Here is a 24,522-nt window from a genome sequence, read left to right on the forward strand (position 1 = left end):
GACTATATCTTGACGTGCCCCTGAAAGGGTTACTTCACTTTACACACATGCTACTGTTTACTTTAAATCCTTCTCTATTTTCTTATATATTATATATATATATATATATATATATATATATATATATATATATAATTGTATATATTTTTAAAAAAATATTTATATATATTTTTTATATATTTTTAAAATATATTTTTTGATATATTCTGTTGCCAAGAAAAGAAAGGATAATTAACATGAACTAGATTAACACATACCTGCCCGTAGAATGACATAGAACTTCTGTCTGTCCATCCGTCTGTCACGTTTAGATATCAAAAACTTTTTTAAAATGATATCTTGCATGGTTCAGGTGCAAAGGATTCTTTTTTTTTTTCTATAAGCAAACCGTTATTTTTTATATGCAAGTAGCTTTTCTTTTCATAAAAGTAAGCTACACTATTTTTAAAACATTACATAAAGACTTATATTGTAAGTAAGCCTAAATTAAATGCTTAGAGAATAGCAGACATGAAAACCTAACGCACACGCGTCTGTGACGGACGCTATCTTCTTGAGATCACCTTCGTGTTCAGGACACCCAGGATGAATTCGACAGGTCTTAAGTATTAAAATAAACATCTGAATTGAAACAACAAACACTTTCATAATTTAAACATATATAAAAGATTCTTTATTCAGCCATCTTGGTTTGGGCATACCTCTTCATACAATATATCTAAAAGGGGGATAATACATAATAGCTTGTGGGTGGGTGTAGAGGACGTAACATGCCATCAACTTTAGGTATTTAGTTCTGTATTCTATATGGTTCTGACTTATACAAATTGAATAGAATCGTGTTAGCTAAAACACTAATACATCCTCTCAACGAAAAAAAAACACCCCAACAACAACATATTGAGTCGATCTTGATGTAGACGCCTTTCTCGAAAACGATATACATCTTATAAGGTCCAATTTATAACATAAAAAGCGTCATAGTAACACTTTATTCAAATTTGACACCACCTACCATGCATATACAATCGCAAAGAAAATGTCAGTGCTCTTGAAGTATCTTCTTCCATCGACAAATTGGGCCAGAAACGCACGAAAAGAAGCATGAAAATGTCCCCCCCCCCCCAAAGAAATACGCATACGACTTATTATTTTGAATGGCGCGTGTTGATTACAAAAGTGAGATGTAGCAGCGACAATCGCACAAGTTTACGTACGCTGTGAGAAGTGACTTATTCGACAGGTCAATACTTTCAAATGGATCGCACAGAAAGATGATCTATCTTGGAAAAACTTTAGAGAAAGCTTGGAATTATTTCAATCATTGTGTGTATGAACACGCAATTGTGTGTAAATTGTGTGATTGTACATTGTGATGGATTGTACTAACGTCTAAGTTGAATGAAATATTGCTTGAAAAATCTAAGCCTGTTTCTTCTACGTCCATGATTGACATATGTGTCCCGCTTCGTTCCCCACATATCTGGTCACCTTAGTAATATCCAATATAAAGGCTCCCAGGCCGCAACTGCCTGGTCGTGCGGTTTGCGCCCTGGACTGTCGTTTGAACGTATCGATGGTTCATCTGGTTGTTCCATAGATGAACCTGCATTTGATAGCTTATCTGCCTTTTCATTTCCCAATATGCCAATGTGTCCAGGGATCCACTGTAGTGTGATGTTGATATTTAATTTTGATATCATCTGGTGGATTATCACAATTAGTCAACTCTCTTGGGCTGTTTTAGGTTCTGCTGTTAAGTGCTTGCAGAATAGATTGGGAGTCTGTAAAGACAACAATATCTGATGGTGGTTGCACTCCTTCATATAATTTGTTTTCCACTGTCTGGAGTGCTATGGTAATTGCCTCAATTTCGGCTTGAAAGCTTGAGCAGTAATCGGCACAGGGTGCACTTATTTCAAAGTGTTTATTTTTAGGGAAGACCAGGAAGGCACCCAGACCAGCATTGATGGTGGCTTAGAAAGCCGATCCGTCTGTATATATATGGATAGCTGTTTTTTTTATAGCTTTCAATTGTTTCAAGCCTACTTTGAGCTCCATTGGATTTGATTCCTTTGTTAAGCTGTTATTTAGTAAATTTGTTTTGATGGTTGGTTGTTTGTAGGTCCGGGCGTTATGTTTGAAAATCTGGTATTTTTTTCTGTTATTGGGTAGGTGGTGTTTTAGGGCTAGTTGGATCAGAGTCCTTTGCTTTTTTTGGTTGTTTTTCCTATTTCTCTGTTTTAGTAGTTTATTAGGATGACCGTCCTCCAACCTTCTGTATCTCTCAATAGCTTCTAATGCTACTTTGTTGCGCCTTAACTTAAGAAGTTCAATATTGGAGTCTATTTCACAGGCTGCTGTGGGAGTAGGTCTCATACCTCCACTAATTAGAAGCAAGTCTAGGTTTTGTTGGCAGCTACTTGTATGGAGAGACAATTATCCATTACAGATCTGACGTATACAGTGTATAACTGTCTTAAAGTTTTCTTTTCAGCTCCCCAGGATGTTCCTGCTATGTTTTTTATTATGTTTAATCTGTGTGATGGATTTAAACAGTCAAGGAGAGTTTGAGTTCATAAATTTGGCCAGTTTCCTATCAATAGGGGAAGAAAGACTACGTAGATTAAAGGAAGAAACCGAGAAAAATAGGACGCTCCAAAAACTTCTAATCACAATTAATCAAGGCTGACCAGAAGGCAAGCATCTTCTATCATATCGACTAACGCCTTGTTATAATTTCAGAGACGAAATGTCAGATAAAGAGCGGCTTATATTCAAAGGTGAAAGAGTAGTAGTGCCCTAGTTACTACGATTAGAAATGAAAAGAGAAGTTCCTTCTACACACTCAGGCATTGAAGGATGTCTAAAAAGAGCTCGTGAGAGTTTATTCTGGCCAGGAATGACCGGTGACATAAAGCATTATATTTCAACATGCGATATTATATGTCAAGCTTTTCAACCCAATCAACAGAAAGAGACTTTAATAAATCATGAAGTTCCCACACACCCCTTGGAAAAGGTTGGTGTCGATCTATTCACACTTGGCAGCATGGGCGTAGCCAGGATTTTTTTTCGGGGGGGGGGGTTTAGGGGGGATTTTTTCTCCCCCCCCCCCGCCCCCCCCCCCTCGCGAAAAAAAATATTTGTATATATGTATGTGTGTGTGTGTTCATAATCTTTATTACATTCTGACCCTTCATTCTTTTGGAACACGTTTATTGTGCCCTATTGTTCTTCCTGGAGTTAGTGAAAAAATTATTGACTCCCCTCCATTGCCAGCAAGGGGCTCTGGGGGAGCTCTAGGAGCTCACCCTAGAGCGGGGCAGAGCCCCGCCGCCAAGCACTATTTCTGGCATAGAATGTCAACAAAATGCATATTCTGAGGTATCTACAGTGCATTTTCCTGCTTTTAAAAAGTCTTATTTCAAAAATGTATGTGCTATTTTTACTGACTAAGACCCTGCCGCGCCGTTCGGCGCATTTGCCGTCAAGCTGTTTCCACAAAAATCTGTCACTGGTAATTTCTGAAGCCTCTTCCCACCTGCTTCGAGGACCTCCATGAATGTGTGGCGCCAAGTTGTACTAGGATGTCATCGCAACTCTTATTATGCGTAATTTATTTTGTCGGAGAACATGTCCCGCAAACCTCATGCGACGCCCTGTCACAATTTTACTAAGGGGTCGACTCCCAGTTCGGCATAGGATTTCCTTGATTTAGACCCGATCTCTAAAACTGACTCCTAAAATCTGTCTTAGCCATTTTTGTTGAGCTACATTTAGTGTTTTTTTTCGATTTCGGTAGATGACTATTCACTGCAGTTTATTAATGGAGCCCTGCCACTGGTAAAAATGTGTAACCTCTCTTGAATACGCTCTTGGAATTAAGTGACTGTAGTTTGCTTTAGATTTTATATCGAAAAGAGAAGTTTTAACGTCAAAATCTTCTGTTGGGGTTTTTCAACCTCAAAATGCTCTGTAGGGGGATCTTAAACTCAAAACCATCTGGAGGGGTTTTAAACTTTAAAAAAAAGCCATCTGTAGAAGAAGGGTTTAAATTCAAAACCCCCGATTGGCTTGGCTACGCTGAAATAATTTTAGTTTTTAATTTGCTTTTTTTTTTATATTGAAGATGTATTTTTAGCACCAAACCCATCTGAATGGGGATTTAAACTCAATACCCCTTTCGGCAACGTTCATAGCATTTTGAGTGCGTAATTTGCTTTTTTTCTTACACTGAAGATGTATTAAAATTTATCCTCAAACCCCACTGGAGGGGAGTTTAAACTCAAAACCCCTTTGACTACACTCATAACATTTTTAGTGTATAATTTGCTTTGTTTTTATTATTAAAGAGATATTTTTTTTACCTTCAAACCCTGCTGAAGTGGGGTTTAAACTCAAAACTGAGTCAAAACAATTTAGCCACGCTCATAACATTTTGAGTGAGTAATTAGCTGCTTTTTTTTATATTAAAGAGGGGGTTTATCGTAAATTTTAGACGGGGTTTTAAAATCAAAATCTTCCTTAACTGTGCTCTTGCAATTAGGGGATTTTCGTTTGCAGGTAGGGGGTTTAAAACTCAAAACCCCTGGTAGGGGGTTTTAAACTCAAAACCCCTAGTAGTTTTTTTTTTAACTCGAACCCCTCTGGTAGGGGTTTTAAACTCAACCCCCCCCCCGGTAGGGGTTTTTAAACTCGAACCCCCCTGGTAGGCGGTTTTAAACTCAAAACCCCATTGGTTGTGCTGGTGCTGGGGCAAGTGATGGTTTAGTATTAAAATCTCACTTAAAATAAACAAAATCAAAGCAAAAAAACAATCACTAAATTCCGACTCCCCCCCTTCGGGGGGGGGGATTTCATTTCGGGGGGGGGGGTTGAACCCCCAAAACCCCCCCTGGCTACGCCCATGCTTGGCAGCAAAGACTATCTTGTGTTTGTGGACTACTACAGTAACTACTGCAAAGTTGATCGCCCAGAGAACACTAGGGCAGAAACTGCCATAAGAAAACTTAAATATGGCATCCCACCGCTGCCATGTTATATTATCAATTAGGCTGTAGAAACAACACTGCTTTTTAAGTTACTACTCATTTTATTGACACGACAAGAAAGTGAAAAAAAAAAAAACACCTAACATGAGACTTTAATCCACACTAATAACAGACTTGAGAAAAACATGCGAGCACCTGAACATACTGAACAGTAGAACAAGAGAGACTACAATTAAACAAACAAACATACACACACAATACATAAACATAAATACACATACATGTAACACCACATGAAGCCGTGTAAACAGCTACTACAGTATCCCGACAAGGTAGGCTACTTAAGAACCTCCGAAAATTTCCTCCCCTTTCCTCAAAATCTTTTGTTTACAAGGCACAGGTTATTGCCCGTGATAAAGATAACGCTAAATGTAAGTACGTAGAAGTTGCTTGTGCTTTCTCAGAAGATACGGGGCAGGATGTTTTCAAATGTGAGTACAGTTGTACGGCAACGTTATACATTTATTTCTGTGCCACATTTCTCATTTCGGCACGCTTGTTCAAAAATACTGTTTGTTGATCGCTTTGAAAGGAGATCTAAATTTACAAATGAATTCTGTAAAAAACCTGGCATTACTGAGACTGATTTGCCTCTTCGTCCTTTTTATTTTTGATTTGTTATCTTTTGGAGAGTCGATGAAAGGTAGGCACTCTAGAGCTATATAGTCTAGATCTAAGCTTCTACTAGATCTAGATCTAATAAAATAACAATTATCATAATACAAATAAAATGCTACGTTTAGAGCAAGATTCTAGATCTATTGATAATTTACTATTTAGGTCTTCTCAGGCTACTGTCTGTTACTATAAATATTTAAATATTAGATCTATAATAATTAATAATAATAATTAGAATAGATAATCATATATAATGATCTCTATAAGTATAATTATAAAGATTTAATGTGTTACTTTACAGTCTGGATCTAATTTATTATTATATTATAAGTGAGAAAATTTCAAGATAATAAGATAAGATACATCTAGCTGAATCTAGATCTATTCTAAACTCAATATAGTTTATATAGGCCTAATGTTTTTAATCTAGATGAGTATCTTAGACCAGGGGTTCTCAACCTTGAACCTGTGGGTCATGACTCACTTGGGGGTTGAAGGACAAATATTCAAAAGGTCACCTAAGACCAATATAAATAAATCTATCTATATAGATCTATGGTTTTGTATTTTAAAAAATGTACAGTTTTATAAAAGTAAATTTAAACTAGATCTATATTCAAAAATGCATTTATAAAATAATGATAATGTTTACATTTATCCTTAGTTATCTTGAAATACAAGTGTCAATGGTCCAATGTCAAGGACATGCCAGAGATTGTGGACCTTAAAGTAATGAGCTCAAAAGTTTCAACAGAACTGCATCTTTCCAGAGTTTCGCACATTCAAAATGACCTGCCTGTATTGACTCTCAGTGTTGATGATTATGGCATGATTGTTCATACTAAAGCTAATCTTGATAATTTACAGGTAGGGGTGTGTATAAATTATGACTAAAGTACACAATTTGTGTTTTCCCTTTATAGACTATATACCAGAAAAAGAAAATAATAGCCTTTTACTTTATTTGCGAGCATATTTCATTACATTGTCAATTTTCTTCTTCTTTATTTTCATGTATGTGTTGTGGTTCAGACAAGCAGCCCTATAACTGCATTGAACTGGTTAGTGGTTTCCAGATCTGGCAGCTTTCCATAGTTTTCATCCTATGGGGGTTTTGGGGCCAGTGTCTTGCTTGGGCCTCTGATAGAGTATGAAGCCTTGAAAGACATGGTCAGCATTCTCTTGCTCCACAAGGGCAAATCTCACTAATCCCTGAATTTAGCTTCTGAAACGTGTGTTGCCAAATTCTATTGTGTTCAGTTCTGTGACGAAATACTATAAGTTGGTCATGTCGGGAAAGCTTGTAATATGCATCTTTTTTTCTTGAAATTTGGGTGAGAGCTGCTCCATTTCTCATTTATTCTAATTTTTTCATTTCTTCCAGGTAGGAAGGGATTTTGGATTGTTATGGTCAATTTGATTATGAAATACTAACTAGAATCCATTCAAAATGTTTTTACAGAATACTAAAATAAATATTTTGAACATTGATCTCTTGCGTCTAATGTTAATCTACTTTTTCTTTAGTGTCAATAAATCCTTATACCGGTCTGTGGCATTTTACGTCTCAAGAGACTATCTTTTCCCTTTGCAACTTATTGTGTGACTAAAGAGGCCAATCCTTGATAACACAGCTGCGATTGCAGGTTGGGCATATATAATCACCAGGCGCCGTTGCATTTTCACCCTTCTTTCTGCTTCTGTTGTGTATGACATCTTCAATCCGTGACCCTTCCTTTATGTTCTCTCTCCATGTGGATCTATCCAGTGCCATCTCTTCCCAGCTGCCAGTGTCGATTTTGAAGAGCTTCATGTCGCGTTTGCATACATCCGTATAACGTAAAAGTGGGCGACCAGCAGCTCTCCTGCCTTCTATTAGATCGCCATACTGGATGTCCTGTGGAAGTCGACCTACTGGCATTCTACGATCGTGGCCAAGCCAGCCAAGGCGTCTGCTGCTGATAACAGAGCGGATGTCCTAGCACCCTTCTCTTTGTAGCACTTCCTCATTGGTTATCTTATCTTGCCACCTTATTTTAAAGATACGCCTTAGGTATCTATTGTTTAGTTAAACAATTGCATTTTTTTACTGTATCAGCAGATGATTGCTTTTTATCAAGACTTAGAGCATAATGCAGCTATGCAGGTCACAAGGTATGACGATACATCAAAACCTGGGCAGCATTTAACATTTGTAAGACTTTGTATTTTGTCTTATTATTGAATAATCAACAGTAATTTCTCAGTTCTACTAATGTACCCATTGAATCTCATATCAAAATTTAAAAAACAAAACAATAATTTTCCACAACAGATGGGGCAGTTTGTTATGGATGGTATTCAGTATACACTTGAAAAGGCTTTTGCTGCAAGAAGTCCAACATCTTCATTTGATCAATATGTTTTAAAATATCCTTTGAATATTAAAAAAACTGGTAGGTCTTTTTGTTTTGTAGCTTGTATATTTGAACCATGTTTTCTTCATCGTCCTCTAACATACACACAGAATCGTGGTGCAACACTTATGATTTGCAACAATTTTCTTCACAATTTGTATTTTCTTACTGTAAAGTCCACGTTCTTTGATCTATTTAAAAAGAAAAAAATCTTATAATTTTTAGCTTTATTATTTTTTGAGATAACACTAAACAGGCTTGTCAAAACTTTGCTATTAGCCCAATATCAACTTTTTTTGTTTTTTAAAAGTCATATAACTTATTAAGCAAAGAAAGATAATTCTATGCAAAATAAAATTTTGTAAAAATATGTATATAAGAATTAAAATTATATAAAAAAAAAACATTAAAAATACATCAATTTGTTAATTTTTTTAAAATACATACTTTTAAGAAGCCTCGTAAACACTTACTTCTATGGTGTTAACACTTTATTTCATGATTTTAATAAAAAAATTAAACCTATAAAGTTCTAATGGAGGCAGCAGGATATTTATTTATGCTGTCAGGTCTGCACTGGGGATTCTCAGTTCAATCAAACATTTATGGGTACTTGGTTTTAGCTGGAACAGACATTCATGCACTTGGGATCAAAACATGTGGGCTCATTATGTCTTGATGGTGGGGTGTGTGTGTGTAATTTTTTATTTTATATACAAACCCTTGGTTTAATATCATAACATTTATGTAATAGATTTTTTCTTTTTTTTTTTAAATTTGTATTAAACTCTTAAAAAAACACAATATTTATTAAAAATAAATAATATTAATAATTATCTACATCCAAAATTATTCAAAGATAACAACCGTATCAGGCCAGACCATGATGTCAAGGTAATCAGGAGTAATAGACAGCATCTAAGTCATTCTTCTACTCAGTCCGATGGTGACAGAAGGGACAAGCACAGAAGACCAAGGCAAGCATCCACTGACTACAGTATTGACACTGTGGTGATTGTTGACTACAAGGCGTACTTGAGATTCTATCATAACGCTGGAGGAAACAGATCCTTGGCATTGCTTAATATTAAGGAATACTACAGTTTTATTATAAGTGGTGTAAGTAACTATTCTTAATTTATCTCTGTTATTTCATTTAGGTTTTCTTTATGTAATGGAAAATGAATTGTGAAGTTATTAACTAATTTATTTGCTAATTAAATTTTTAATTAATAAAAACAACTATTAACTATTTTGTAATTCACTTTTAGTTAGTTTTTTTTTTAAAGAAAGACTACTCCATGAAACCTTCAGTCTAGTTCTTTCCATTCTAACAGTTGGATATGTTATATCAAGATATTAAACATGCTGATTTCCGGATTCGTGTTTATCTTATGAAAATTATAGTTGCTGAGGTAAGGTAATTAATGTCTCTGAGGCTAGTTAGGCATATGTCATGTAACACTCATCATATGTCACGTAACACTCACTCATCATATGTCACGTAACACTCATCATATGTCACGTAACACTCATCATATGTCACGTAACACTCTCTAAAGAAGAATGCTCTTCAGTGTTCTTACATCTTTTTGACCCATTGCTATAAATGAAAAACCAATTAACCTTTATTGCATCTAATTTACAATTTACATGACAGACGCATTGAAATTATGAAGACATTTTATAAAATTATAAATATACTTACATCATTCATGCATCATATATATATATATATATATATATATATAATATAGGATGCATGAATGATGTAAGTATGGTAAAAACTGCCATGCACATCATTTGGCTCTAACATTTAGTAATTTTTACTTTAATACACTCAATATTGAATGTCACTTTTAAATAACTAAAACCTCTTTTTTTAGAGAGAGAATTATTCTTTTAAATTATGTGTTCTTATTAAGAAAATGAAAAAAATAAAATTTCTTAAGACATTGGCCCCAAGGGGTAAACATTGGTTAAGGAACTCATTCATATCCAAAGACTTTTAACTTGTTAAGTGTCCTTTCTTCATTTTTGTTTTGGAGCTGTGATTAATGATCATAGGCTGCATTTCTGTCAAAAGATCACTCCTTGCAGATTACTTCTAGACAACTGTAAGATCATGTTTTCTTGAATACAAAATTAGAAGCTAAAGAGGCACAAACTGAGAAACAAGATGTTTGTTTTGTTTATTTTGTTCAATGTTTCGGATGTTCCTTCAGATTCTGAAGATTACATGATAGCCCAAATCTCCTGCAGGACGATTGGAGATGGAAGTCAACAGGGTTTGAACCTGGAACCTTGGTGACCACCGAATGACAGTCCAGATCGCATACCATCTGGTCCACTGAAGAGTTTGGACCGAAGCGCACTGAAAAGCACTAAAATAAAAATTAAAAATGATTTTTCAAAAAAGTAAATGAGATCAATTTTTATTTTAAAGTGAGATAATCAACTTGAAATACTTATTGCCAATATTTAGAAACATCTAAAAAAAAATTCATTAAAAGGTATTAATGTCTGTATTGCTAGTTACACTCTTATGCTTTTATAAATGAGGTGTATATTGCCGTATTATTTTTTTTCCTTTTCTTCTCAAGACAAAAGAAAGTTCAAATTTCACTGAACAGTATCAAGTGCCGGACACTCCGTTGAACACAGTGGACAATGATGATGCCCTGGATGCCTTGAGGGAATATGTTGTTGGTCCTGGCTCAGTGGCTGTATTTCCCAGTGACCATGTCATGCTCTTCACTGGGTCAGTTTGATAGGACTGACTGCTGACAATCTACATTATTTGAAATGTTTTAAGCATTATATCTTTTATAAAATATTATCTTTATTGGTCACTCATTTAAAAGATTATCATGATGATTGTACCAGCTGGACGGACTTATTCTCTACACTAGCGTTAATAACTAAATTAATAAATCTATATTTGGGCTAGAACTGAGAGATTTAAGGTTATTCCTCATCACCAAGAAATACATACAAGCCCAATTCATAAATTGCTGGTTGTGTTTGTGTGTCTGTTGCTTTTTTCTCTGTTGTGTACATGTTTTTTTGGTCTATATTGTTATTGCTACAGTAGTAGAGTTGAGGTGGACAATTGTAATCAAACTGAATTTCAATTTCTTTGGACCAATTTAAAAAAAAATTCTCTTATAATTGTATTTAAACAAAAAAATCTGAATCAAAATTTGAAACTAAAATACGAACACTTTGTTTCAGGTATGACCTAACAAGCCAAGAGTTAAATGGTGTTTCAAAGGCAAATGCAGGTTCGTAAGCAAGTTAGACCAGTCATAACAATCTTTTAAACATTTTTATGATATTTGTTCTGTCAGTTTTAGCTTAAGAAGTTTTAGAAAAATGCACAGAGATTGTACATAGGTGACTACCAGGAGATTGTACATAGGTGACTACCAGGAGATTGTTCATAGGTGACTACCAGGAGATTGTACATAGGTGACTACCAGGAGATTGTTCATAGGTGACTACCAGGAGATTGTTCATAGGTGACTACCAGGAGATTGTACATAGGTGACTACCAGGAGATTGTTCATAGGTGACTACCAGGAGATTGTACATAGGTGACTACCAGGAGATTGTACATAGGTGACTACCAGGAGATTGTTCATAGGTGACTACCAGGAGATTGTACATAGGTGACTACCAGGAGGTTGTTCATAGGTGACTACCAGGAGATTGTACTTAGGTGACTACCAGGAGATTGTACATAGGTGACTACCAGAGTACCCATGGAGCTTAGCCCTTCCTCTGTGATTTCAGATGCATGCAATCTCCTTTGCTGTATACACAAAGATTTGCACAATCTCAGCTTCTATGTACTTAAAGATGACCACAATCTCAGTTTCTGTGTACATAAAGTTGATAGTGAAGCTAATGTTCACCTTAAAAGTTGATTACATTTTGGCAAGAGTAGTTTAAGGACAATTTTTTAAAAATATGTGTTAGCTTAGCGTTTGTTTCCCTTCTTGTTGTCTGCTATGGACTATTCTTTTTTGCTTAAAAAACAGTAATTCGATATTAATTTGAGATTTAGATCTTGAACTGTTGTGGATTCTACATTCTATCTTTGTATTCTAAGTTTGTTTTTTCACCATCTTGGGAGTATCTTTCATTTCCTGAATTTCAATAGTCATAAACAATGATGGTCTTATATACTTAAAAGTTGAATGACTTTTTGTTTTTAATACTTAGTGCTATCAATTCAGGAGACTAGAACTAGTTTAATCTATATCCCTTGTTATTATATATCATGCTATTGACAGGCAAACTACAAGAAGCTAAATTTATTCATGCTTTATGTTCCCATTTCTGAGATTCATAATGAGAGGACATCTAGTTGTTTATGGTATTGGTATACTTTAGCCAGTATGAAGTCAGAGAAATAGATAGGCTCAAATTAGAAGCATTATTTTTGTTTAATTACCTTTTAACCTGTCCATAGTCAGTTGACTTGTTAGATTAGGAGGTTTAGATATCATCACAGTTTGTGCTGCCTGCTTCTAAATCATACGCTTTGTCGTTTCACCTTGCTGTCATTTCACCTTGCTGTCATTTCCGTATACAGTAGAACATCGATTATCCTGATTAATTGGGAACATGGTCTGTCAGGATAATTGATCATCTGGATAACTGAATGGAGAATATTATAAACAGTTTATGTCACAAAAATATGAAAAATATAGAATATTCATATGGGGGCATCACACTGTATGCAAATATAAAATTCAAGTAAAACATTCAGGGGTGCAGAGCCTAACATTATTGAAAGAAATAATGGCTGATCTTTCACTGCATATTAGTAATACCATTTAGATGCCATACAGTAAAACCAAAAAAAAAAGGCTGTCTGACTATTTAACATGAAAACTGATGTCTGGATAAATAACGTTCTACTGTACTACATTAAAGTTTAGAAAAAATTGTTCATGAATAAACTGTACTTTGTTTACAAGTACCACTTTCACCTGCAAATGAGTGCTAATCTGAATTCTGTATTTAAGACATATCCAACACATAATTTTCAAATAAAATTTATTAGATGTAAGAAAGGTAACGATAATCTTCAATATAATTTTAATAAATAGTCTAAAGACTATTTGGTCCACCTGATCTGATACTATAGCCTTAGACCTAGAAATACGTTATGCATTTAGGATATCTGAGGAGAGGGGGATGAGTGGTAAAGTGTTTGCTTCTCAACTGAGAAATCACAGGTTCAAATTTTGGGGAAGACTGGGATTTTGAATTTCAAGATTTTGATGACACCTCTAAGTCCACCCAGCTCTATGGGAACCTTAGTTTAGATGGGGAAAGTAAAGGCGGTTGGCTGTTGTGCTGATCACGTGACACCCTCATTAACCGTCAGTCATAAAAACAGATGGCCTAACATCATCTGCCCTATAGATCTCAAGATGTGAAAGGAGTACTTTGTTTCAATGTAGGATATCTATCTGTGGAAAGTTTGACATTTCCCTGACTTATTTTATCTACTAGAATATTGCCCAAATGTTCTTTAGTTGTTGCCAATGAAGTCTAAATTTTGCTAGTATTTTCTTTTCTTTCTGAATTTTATTTTCCTCTACAGGCAGGGCTTATGAGAGTAACTTGTGTGATGAAAATGGCTACAGTACCTCTGTGGTTGAAGATACCATGGGCCTCAATAGTGTACACATTGCTGCTCATGAACTAGGTCATGTGTAGGTCAACAATTTCCATCATTCTATTCCTTTAAATGAAATCTCCTTCTCTTTGATAAAATTATAACAATACACTTCAATAATTAATAACATATTACCTCAAAAAATAAATAACAACTGTCATATTACTGGTTCATACAACAAAAGTGTTCCAACGTTAAGAATTTTCCATTAAAAGTTATGCAAATATTTTTGTGTTTGTAGCCTGCAGACGCTTGTAAACATTTTATTTTGTAAATACTTGAATTTTGCATGCATTTTACAAACATCATTAATAATTAACTTATAACATGAAAAAAAAAAAAATAGAAAAACAAAAAAGATAGAGGCACATCTCTTATTTCATATGCTAGGACAAAATTGTACACTAGTGCCATTACAAAATGGAATGGATTGCCTGAATCAGTTAGAAAAAGCAACAACTTAGCAGCGTTTAAGTAACATGTATGACTAGATTGACGCATGAAATGCTTAGGACATAATTATCTTCTCTTTTGAAGTAATGTCTGTTATCTATAAAATAAGATAAAGAACAACTTTCACATCAAGTGTGTAAGTTAGCACAACTTGTAACTTATTGGTTCATTACAATAAGAATTTTCCATTAACAATTTACAAATATTTCTGAGCTTGTAGTACTCGCTAATTGAAATTTTATTTTGTAATTACTTGAATTTTTTTTTTCAGTCTTTCTGCAAAGCATGATGGGTACGGCAATAGCTGTGACTCATCTGCTCGTTACATCATGGCAACAACTCTAATACCTGCCACTAACACAACAGAACTGAACCCTTGGAGATTTTCAGAATGCAGTGAGAAGTATATCATAGACTATATCACATCTTTGTCAAATACCAGGTAAAATAATGTATTACCCTGTGATAACATTTGACTGAAGCACTGAAGATGTACCTAAAATCTATATGGTCTTCCTCAGTCGGGAAGTGACTTTGGATGGTCTCATCTAAATGAAATGAAACCCTTTGGATTAGCTTTCGTCAGAACTTTTTTAAGTGGCCCAATCAGCAGTTCTTCCCTTTCTGTGCAGCTGATATGTCGAAAGGAATGGTAGCTGCTGATACAGTTTGGGATTATCTGCATCACATGTTCTGACTGGTTGTAGCACTGGGTACAACAAGCTGCCTAAAATGCTAGTCTTCACCAGGATTCGAAACCAGGATCCTCCGGTTAGGAAGCCAAGCAGTTTACCACTCAGCACCAAACATCCAATCTTCCTGTTAGTGACTAAAATGTGTTTGTTTTAAATGATCTAGAGTTTTTCAAAGTTAATGTGGTAGTTGCCATTCTTGCTCAAAGTTCTTGTCTTTATAGATTCTTCTTTTGAAATGATAGCTATTACAGATAAATCTGTTGCCCTTAATACATTGCTAAGTTCAGAAAAACTTGTATGCTCAATAAGCAGTTTTGACATGAGCTGTAAGAATGTACAATTCTGAGGTCCAGGTAGTCACCAAGTGACACATAATATTCGAAGATAGATTAACAAAAATTACAAATATTAAGTTTTAAGATGTTCACTTCTGTACATATTTGTGAGCTCTATTTAAAATTATAAATGTTCTTGCTATCATAAGAGGGAAAGGATGGTTAGCATCTGTTTGTAAAAATGTTTTATCTACAGTAGTATTGAGTTTTGTTTGTTTGTTTTACATGTTTCGGATGTTCCTTCAAATTTGAAGATAATTACTTCCTAGTCCAAACCTCCCGCAGGACAACGGGGGATGGTTGCAGGCAGGGTTTGAACCCTGGTCCATCAATAAATCTGAACGACAGTCCAGCGCACAAACCGCACGACCTGGCAGCCATCCTTATACTTATAAAATATGTTTCTATTTACAGTGCTACAGCAATATTGATTATACTTATAGAATATGTTTCTATCTATAGTGCTACAGTAGTATTGAGTATACTTATAAAATATATTTTTATCTACAGTGCAGGTAAGAAATGTTTATTGGAGCGACTGCAAGCAGAAGATCATCTTAACAAGTCTGATCAGAACTTACCTGGCTTGAAATACTCACCTGACAACCAGTGCAAGATGATTTATGGGAACTTATCATATCTCTGTCCAGTAAGAAATAGAAAAGGCTTACCAGAATACATTCATTGACCATATAACCTCCTAAGACATACTTTTAAATATTACATTCATTGACCATATACCCTCCTAAGACATACTTTTAAATATTACATTCATTGACCATATACCCTCCTAAGACATACTTTTAAATATTACATTCATTGACCATATACCCTCCTAAGACATACTTTTAAATATTACATTCATTGACCATATACCCTCCTAAGACATACTTTTAAATATTACATTCATTGACCATATACCCTCCTAAGACATACTTTTAAATATTACATTCATTGACCATATACCCTCCTAAGACATACTTTTAAATATTACATTCATTGACCATATACCCTCCTAAGACATACTTTTAAATATTACATTCATTGACCATATACCCTCCTAAGACATACTTTTAAATATTACATTCATTGACCATATACCCTCCTAAGACATACTTTTAAATATTACATTCATTGACCATATACCCTCCTAAGACATACTTTTAAATATTACATTCATTGACCATATACCCTCCTAAGACATACTTTTAAATATTACATTCATTGACCATATACCCTCCTAAGACATACTTTTAAAAATTACATTCATTGACCGTATACCCTCCTAAGACATACTTTAAAAAATTACATTCATTGACCATATACCCTCCTAAGACATACTTTTAAATATTACATACTTTAAAAAATTACATTCATTGACCATATACCCTCCTAAGACATACTTTTAAATATTACATACTTTTAAAAATTACATTCATTGACCATATACCTCCTAAGACATATTTAAAAAACATTTCTTACTAATATAAAACAAATAATTATTATTATTATCCTCGAGGAAATTTGTCTTATGATTGTTACTTCCTTTGTTGTTTTAGTTTATTTTCATAAGCTTTTGGAAAAGTTCTAGCAATTCAAAATGTACTAAAAAGAAAAGGTAAGCCTGTTAAGACTTAACAGTGTTGTAAGTCTAGAAAATCATTTGACAGAGTTGTCTAACATTACTGGAGTTCTTCATGAGTTGGTTTAAGTTTCATGATGGACTGTTTTTTTGATTATCTTGGGAAAAAAATATTTTTTAAAAGTTGGAATTCAATCCAATGTAAGTACAGTGCTTGCATATAATAGCATACATTTTTCTTGAATTGTGCAATCCATGAATTTTTATATTTTGGTTATTGTAATGATGGCTTCATCAAAAATAATTTAAATGTGTAATGGTTAGTGCCAACTCTGCAAAGAAACAAGGAAACACTATTTAAATAAGATGTTTCAACAGAGATGCGAGTTGATTTGCATTAACTATATAGCAAATAGTAATGGAAGAAAATATAGTAAGCATGATGATAAAAATGCATGCAATAACGGTAAGTGCCTGATGAAAACCTGAGGAACTGAAATCTGATATTTAAAAGAGAGACTCAAATGTTTCTAACTTGACTGTCAGTTAGTTCTCGGATAAGAAAAACATTTTTTACTAATTGTCTTATTCTCTTTTTTCCTCCAGGGCATCAAGTCTTATGACCTATTCATAGAGTCAGCCAAGATTTGCACACAAATGTTTTGCTATGATCCGGTGCGAGACTCTTGTTACAATACCTTACCGGCCCAGGGCACTGTATGTGGAAATGGAAAGGTAAAGGGTTAGAAACAACTTGCTTCTTACCAATCTTTTTCTGTATATCTATTAATTGAGTGAATTAAACTTTGAAGTACAGTGGAACCTTGGCTAATGAGCACAATACATTCTGGTAATTTGGTAAGTTTCCAAAATGTTTAGTATCCGAAACAGTTTTCTCCATTAGAAAAAAAAGGAAATATATCTAATTGGCTTCCATCCTGTTGACTGTTGACTTACCAATTTAAAAAAGTAACTGGTCATATAGGTATTTATTTTAAATGATAATAGTTGAGGGGTCCCATATATTGGCCTATACAAGGTTAAATAACATTTTAGTATTATGTATTTGTTTGATTTGTAAAAATTTATTTTGATAAAAACCTAATACTTGGTTTGACTTTTTAAATTACAGACGTTACTTCAAAAGAGAAGATACACGTTTATCCATGTGTCAATCTAGTCATGCATGTTAAAATGCGCAACACATTCCATGCTCCAATAGCACTGGAGAAGAAGGAGCACTTGTACAAATTTGTCCTAGTAAATAAAATAAGAAAATTGCTTTTATCTTTCTGTCTTTTTGAATAGGTTTTGCTAGGTTTAGATTTTTTTTTTGTAAATTATGGTTCAGTGTTTTATTTATTATTGCTACTTTACTTTTTAGTCTTCTGTCCAGGAGAGTCTTTAAATTTAGGTAAAAATATTTTTTTTTTACTAATGGATTTACCTATTTAAGAGTAATTGTTTATTAAAAATATCATTGCTCTATTTTGCATCTGTTTTAACAATGTATATATATATATATATAGAGAGAGAGAGAGGGTGAGAGATAAAGATAGATATATATATAAATATATATAGTAACAAAAATGGAGTTAAATGTATAAACGTTAAAGAAAGCATTTAAACATAACATTTAGTAAATATACAAAACTTACCATTATGAATGCACTGTGATGGTGTGGGGAAAGAGTTGGAATTACAGCTTAGAATGGGAATGCATCTCCATGCTAACATCTGAAGTTTTTAAATGGGGCTAGTGGCTGTCTCCGGTATCTGGTGCTAATTTTTAATGCAATAATTGGCTATTATTCGTTTTGCTAGCCGAGGTTCCATTGTACATCCTTTAAAATTCATCTATCCTCACCAAGTTTATTGTAATTTTTTTGAACTATCTCATACTAACCCTAGAAATATGGAATTGTGGGCCAAGAAACAAAATAAAATAAAGACCAGGAAGTGAAAATGGCAAATTAGTTTGTTCCCATAAGTTTTTTTGTCATGTATATCATATGTTGAGTACAAATTAAAACTAACAATCATAACAGAGATAAATCTTTTAAAAGCATCAAATGTAAATAGGATTCTTATAATAGTAGAAATAATCACAAAGTTACAAGAGTCTTACATTATAAATGATCCATGTTAATTTAAAAATTACAAGTATCTTTAATTTTTTGTTCCAGGTGTGTATGATGGGTGAGTGTGTGACACATCCACTGGCCCCAGTCCTCAATGGTAAGCTTCATGTTCTTTTTGTTAGTGCATTATCTTTCATCACAAAATCAGTTTCTTCACATCCTTTCTACTATCATTAATTAGTCTGGGCATCGGAACGAGACAGCTGGAGGTCACTCACGAAGGCCCCGGGATACACATTTGAGACCAAAAGAAAATCTACCAATGACAAACGCAGACAACAAAAAGGAAATCTAAATCAACCACCTGCGTACAATAGCTATGCTTGCCCTGGATGTGGCAAAATATGTAGGTCACAGCTGGGGCTGCGCAGCCACGGGAAATACTGTATTCTTCACTAATCTTTGGACTGGAAGACAAACCTTATATATAATTAGTCTGGGAGTATTTTGGATATAGCTTGAGAAAACAATGTATAAATTTAAAAAAAGGGAGAGCACCTGAGTATCGAATCACAAACTTTCTTTGCGCAAGCCATTTTTATTTACAGCCTCCAAACCCAGGCTTTTTTTTTTCTTTTTTTTTTTTTAGCGCCCCCGAAAGGGAAAACATTATATATTTTTTATTTTTATATTTTTTTCTTATCAGAATTATGTTTGAAGTCCCAAAGTTAAATTACAGCTGCCAACTAGGTAACTTATATCTTAGGTTGCTACTTTATCATGTATCGTCTTCTTCTTAGAAACCTGCATGTTTGGTGACGACCAACGCTACAACTTCAACAACAAGAGCTGTTCCCAGATAGTCTCTGACTCTCCATACTACTGCTTTGAAGATGAAGATGTTGCTACTTACTGCTGTGCCTCTTGCCAAGCCATCAATAAATCAAATCCTGGTATGTGCAAGGGAAATGGTGCTCAGTTAAAAGTAACTGGAGACAGACACACACAAAAAAAAGGAGGGGGGAAAACTTTTTTAATGAAAAAATTAAGATAGATAATTTAAATTAAAAAAAAAAAGCTGAAAACCAAACTAAAGTATGAATTTAAGATAGATAATTTAAATTAAAAAAAAAAGCTGAAAACCAAACTAAAGTATGAATTAAATTTTGATAAATTGGATTTTCAACATAAATCAGTTGCATTTTTATTTCTTTTTCTTATTTCTATTTTATAACTTTATTATCGTAGCAATACCACTACCATTTGTTTTTGTTTTTTTGGTTTTATTTTTGTTTTTCTTTTTAATTCTTCTGATAGTAACATTTAGATATAACTCATAAGTTGTTTTTTTTTTATATCTTTATGTCTTCATGACCTTGAGCTAAATGTAGCTATTTCTGCTAGAGGTAATTTTTATAGCTGTTTCAGTTAACTGCAATTATTTGTTTTGTTTTTGTTTGTTTAATGTTTTTACTTATTTCGGATGTTCCTTCAGAGTTGAAGATAATTACTTCCTAGTCCAAACCTCCCGCAGGACGACGGGGGATGGGAGCGGGCAGGGTTTGAACCCGGGACCATCGATAAGTCCGAACGACAGTCCAGCGTGCAAACCGCACGACCAGGCAGCCATCCATTACTTTACACTAATAAAGATTTGGTATTATTTGTCTGTTCAAAATTTTTTAAATGCTAAAAATTAAATTAATAATCCAAGTTAATCTTAATCTTTTCTTTTATTATTATGACACTAGCTAGAGGTCATAACAAATGTAGCACTGAAAAAAATAAATAATTTTTTTTTCTAGTAAACTTGAGTAAGTTTTTCATGTGAACATGGGAATATCTGTAACAAAATGATTTATCAAGTGCACAATAAAGATTTAAGTACAGTGTCACAAGATTACCAAGGTTAGAAATATGCTTGTAACACAAAGTAGAATGAAATAATAATAAGAAGTAAATTTTTTTTTTTTTTTATCCTTTTTTTAAAAGGCAAAGCTTATCTAAGGAGAAGAACTCTGCACTTACAACTATATCTCTCAATAATGTACTAGTTATTTCCCTTATTTGACATGACCACACAAAATAATTAATTACTAATAATTAATTGACTGATCGGTTCATTTTTTAAAACCATTCTTGTTTTGTTAGGTTCAATAAATATTTGTGGAAAGTTTCCAATTGATCCAAAAATGGGTGAGGAAGAAATTACCTGTACAACTATATAAGGAGGCCCAACCTAATTTATTAAGCCATATCTGTAAATACTGATGGATTAATTTCCTTTGTTGGTGCCAAACAAAATAATAATTTACTAGTAATTAATTAACTAATTGGTTAATTCTTTTTATTCATTCACGTCTTGTCTATACCAATGAATATTTTTTTTTTTTTTCAACTTGATCCGAGAATGGATGTGGGAGAAATAACATGTACAAACTTTTTACCAGACATTCAGAGTGAGTTGATATAAGCTATGTAAAAAAGTTAACAGAAATATTTTTTTCATACACTTTCAAGATTTATGTGGGAAAGACAACCCAAATATGAATCTTAATGGCATGCGATGCCCAGAAGCCATCCGTTTTGCATCCTACTTCTGCTACAATGCTCAAATCCAGAAGCATTGCTGTGAGTCTTGCCGTGCGGTCAGAACCCATCTCCCAGGTGTGTACAATCAGCATCATTACAACCTACTTGATAATTAGCAATGATATAATGATATGTATCCTCAACATAGGAGAGTCTGGGAGGGGATGAGGTTGGTTGGAGGTAAAAGACTCAACAGTTTCATTATTGAAAGTCTTATAAAGGTTAGTGATTTGTTTCAGTGCTGTAATCCTGATATTCAGCAATTTATAGAAATAAGTAATTTTAATGCGAATTTATGTTTTACGTTTGAATCCAGTACGCTTGAAAATGGCTTGGTTACCTATGAAGGGTGGCTTGAGGTTCGACACCCGACTCGAGCAGAGTTGTGTTTACTGAGGGCCTAAAGGCAGCATAGAAAAACCTACTCCCAGATACCCCCTCCCCCACTGGTCCACAAATTAGATTGGACCAAAGCGCTCTGAGCATGCTATAAGCATGAAAGTAGCGCTATATAAAAGCCATAATTTAATTTTTAATACTTCAAATATAAAAGCATCAAAGCCAATGATAAATCCACAGTGATATCTGTTAGGATCAGATGAGACTCTTTAATCATACATTAACATTTTTCTGATAACAAAAGGGGAATAAGCTATTGAGAATTAATCATAACAGAGTAGTGAAATAGTAATGAACAAAATGAAACTTACATCCGTTGTTTTGTTTCTGTTACCAGGCTGTGAATATGGAGACCAAGTAGGTAATTGTAAGAAGGCTGATTGCAAGAATGACTTGGAATATCTCAAAGACTGTTGTGGGACATGCAGTGTTCAAGAAAATTCAGAGGTAACTACTGAATCATCCGGCAGTTCATCTGTGACATCGGCTCTGACAGGCAAATTAGCCAGTGAAGTGGCAATGGAAGCCACAACAGCTGCCTCAACAACAACAGCGCCTGGAACATCTTCAGACTTAAAAGAATCCGTTCCCCATTTGACTGCCCAGCAGGGACATACAACTCATGTAAATACTCTTATACCTGATGCAACAACTCAAGCTCCAGCATCTACCACATTATCCAACTCTTTGAAATCTGTGCAGTGGGCAACAAGCACAGTAAAGACAACACTGCAAGGGAATGCAGGGCCAACACTTTGGAACCACAAAACCACCACAAGTCCACCATCCAAAGCCAATGCCCAGTTAAGGCAGTACCTCTTTCAACAAAAGCAGCAGACCCAGCATCACCTCCTTAAGCAACAGCAAACTATGGAGCGCCTCCTTCATCATGACCTCCTGCACCAGGAGTACACACTGCCACACCATCAGGCCCTCCTGAAGCACCTGCTGCGGCACTACTTCCAACACCAGAAGAACCTCCTCGATCAATACTTGAGCCAGCAGCGAGCGTTGCTGGAGGAGCATCTTCGAAACCATGTTTTATTGGAGACATTATGCAAGGGTTAATAAACCATTCATCCGTAGGAGCTTCTACTTCCCTCAACACTATTGAATGCTATTATGTTAATGTTAATACATGTTTTGAATGTTTAGAAAGTGTAGCACACTTTTATAGATGGCTGAAAGTAATTGTTTGTTAGAGATAAAATATTACATTTATCTTCAGTGTAGTTTTTTTTTTTCTATTTTACTTATTGTTATTGTTTGTTATTGTTAAAGTTAGGTTAAGTCTTACAGTAATGTTGTGTCCTTAAGTTCACCTAACCTTCACGTGAATATATTCTTTAGTCCATTGAGATGGTGGGGCACCACACTTGATCTGCCAACAGTCTTTCTTGATTCTTCTCTGTCTTTTATCTTAAAAGTTGCAGATCTGACTTCAAAAGAGATGGTGGTTACGTCTACATCCTACCCATGCCCCCCTGTTGCAATCTAGTCATGCTTGTTAATCAACTCTGCCAAATCGTTGGTTTTCCGGGCTGATTCAGGCAACCCATTCTATTCTCTTATAGCACCAGGAAAGAAGGAGCATTTTTAGCCTGTAATAGGTCAGGATAAATGACTTTGTACAAGCTTATTATAATATAATATAATGTAGGTACTATCAATCTCTTCTAGACATGGCCTCACGTTGCACTTAATCATAAGATTGTAGTCATTAATCACTGACACTAGGGACACAGTGAGACACTAGAGACACAGTGAGTGTTTTCTTATTCAAAGATTCGCATACACTAAACGAGCTCTTCTAGCCTGAGCAAGCTATTATAGCACAGTGCAGGACAGGCTCTGGCCAAAATTTGACTCACAGTGCTCCCGCTGCGGGAAAGAAGAGGAAACCGTGTCTCATATTCTGTTTGACTTCCCCAGACTAGCTGATCTCCATCTCAACAGAACCAAAAATTCTCGACCTGTATGGTGACATGTATGCACTACACAAAACAGCAGGGTTTCTGTCCAGGGCTTTAGCAAGAGAGGATTTGAGCCTCTCAAGCCCTGACTCAAATTGAATTTGACGATGAGTAAGCTGACAATTAGCTTCTTTATCATATCTTAGGTCCTCTTCCCTGCCCCCTTCATGACTTTGGTTTAAATGTGCTTTAGACAATAACTACAAGATGTTCTTATTATATTTCTAAAGAAAAAAAACTGCTTTAGTATTTTATGCCAAATTTGAATTGAAAAGGGTTATATATATATAAACAAAAACACAAAAAGTTGCTTAATAGAAATTTTATTATTTTTATTTATTAGTAAAACTTGAGAGGAAAAAAAACTGTATTTCACACCAAACATTTCAAGTTCACCCTGCACTCTGTAGTGATAGCACACACACACACACACACACATACATATAGTGCATAGTTAACATAGTAGGTGTAGAATATAAGATGTGTTGATGTATGAAGAACTGCAATCCTAGAAAACAAGTTTCATGGTTGCACTTGACTATATCACAGAGTAGGATGACAGTTGGAAAAAAAAGGTAGGTTAGGGTAACAGTTGAAGAGCCACAGGGGAAAATACATACGCAAATAAGTCTTAGACTTTATACACATG

The 24,522-nt window shown here is 34.5% G+C and overlaps 1 protein-coding gene across 2 annotated transcripts; it reads left to right on the forward strand.

The window, feature by feature from the left end:
• The first annotated feature begins 5,495 nt into the window (after nt 1-5,495).
• On the forward strand, nt 5,496-23,123 carry LOC106076670 (A disintegrin and metalloproteinase with thrombospondin motifs 7-like). 2 transcript variants are annotated; one of them, XM_056006880.1, is made up of 16 exons: nt 5,496-5,697; nt 6,337-6,539; nt 7,771-7,866; nt 7,987-8,107; nt 8,928-9,187; nt 9,406-9,483; nt 10,672-10,829; nt 11,303-11,352; nt 13,689-13,800; nt 14,488-14,658; nt 15,757-15,895; nt 17,435-17,563; nt 19,015-19,066; nt 19,710-19,862; nt 21,430-21,576; nt 22,238-23,123. In XM_056006880.1, the coding sequence occupies exons 1-16, from the start codon at nt 5,604-5,606 to the stop codon at nt 22,966-22,968; spliced, it is 2,694 nt and encodes an 897-aa protein (XP_055862855.1). In that variant the 5' UTR covers nt 5,496-5,603; the 3' UTR covers nt 22,969-23,123. The 2 variants fall into 2 exon arrangements, with proteins under 2 accessions (XP_055862855.1, XP_055862856.1); XM_056006881.1 differs by having other exon boundaries at nt 7,774-7,866.
• Nucleotides 23,124-24,522: the final 1,399 nt, after the last annotated feature.

Source organism: Biomphalaria glabrata, chromosome 12 (assembly GCF_947242115.1).
Source record: "Biomphalaria glabrata chromosome 12, xgBioGlab47.1, whole genome shotgun sequence".
NCBI lineage: Eukaryota > Metazoa > Mollusca > Gastropoda > Planorbidae > Biomphalaria > Biomphalaria glabrata.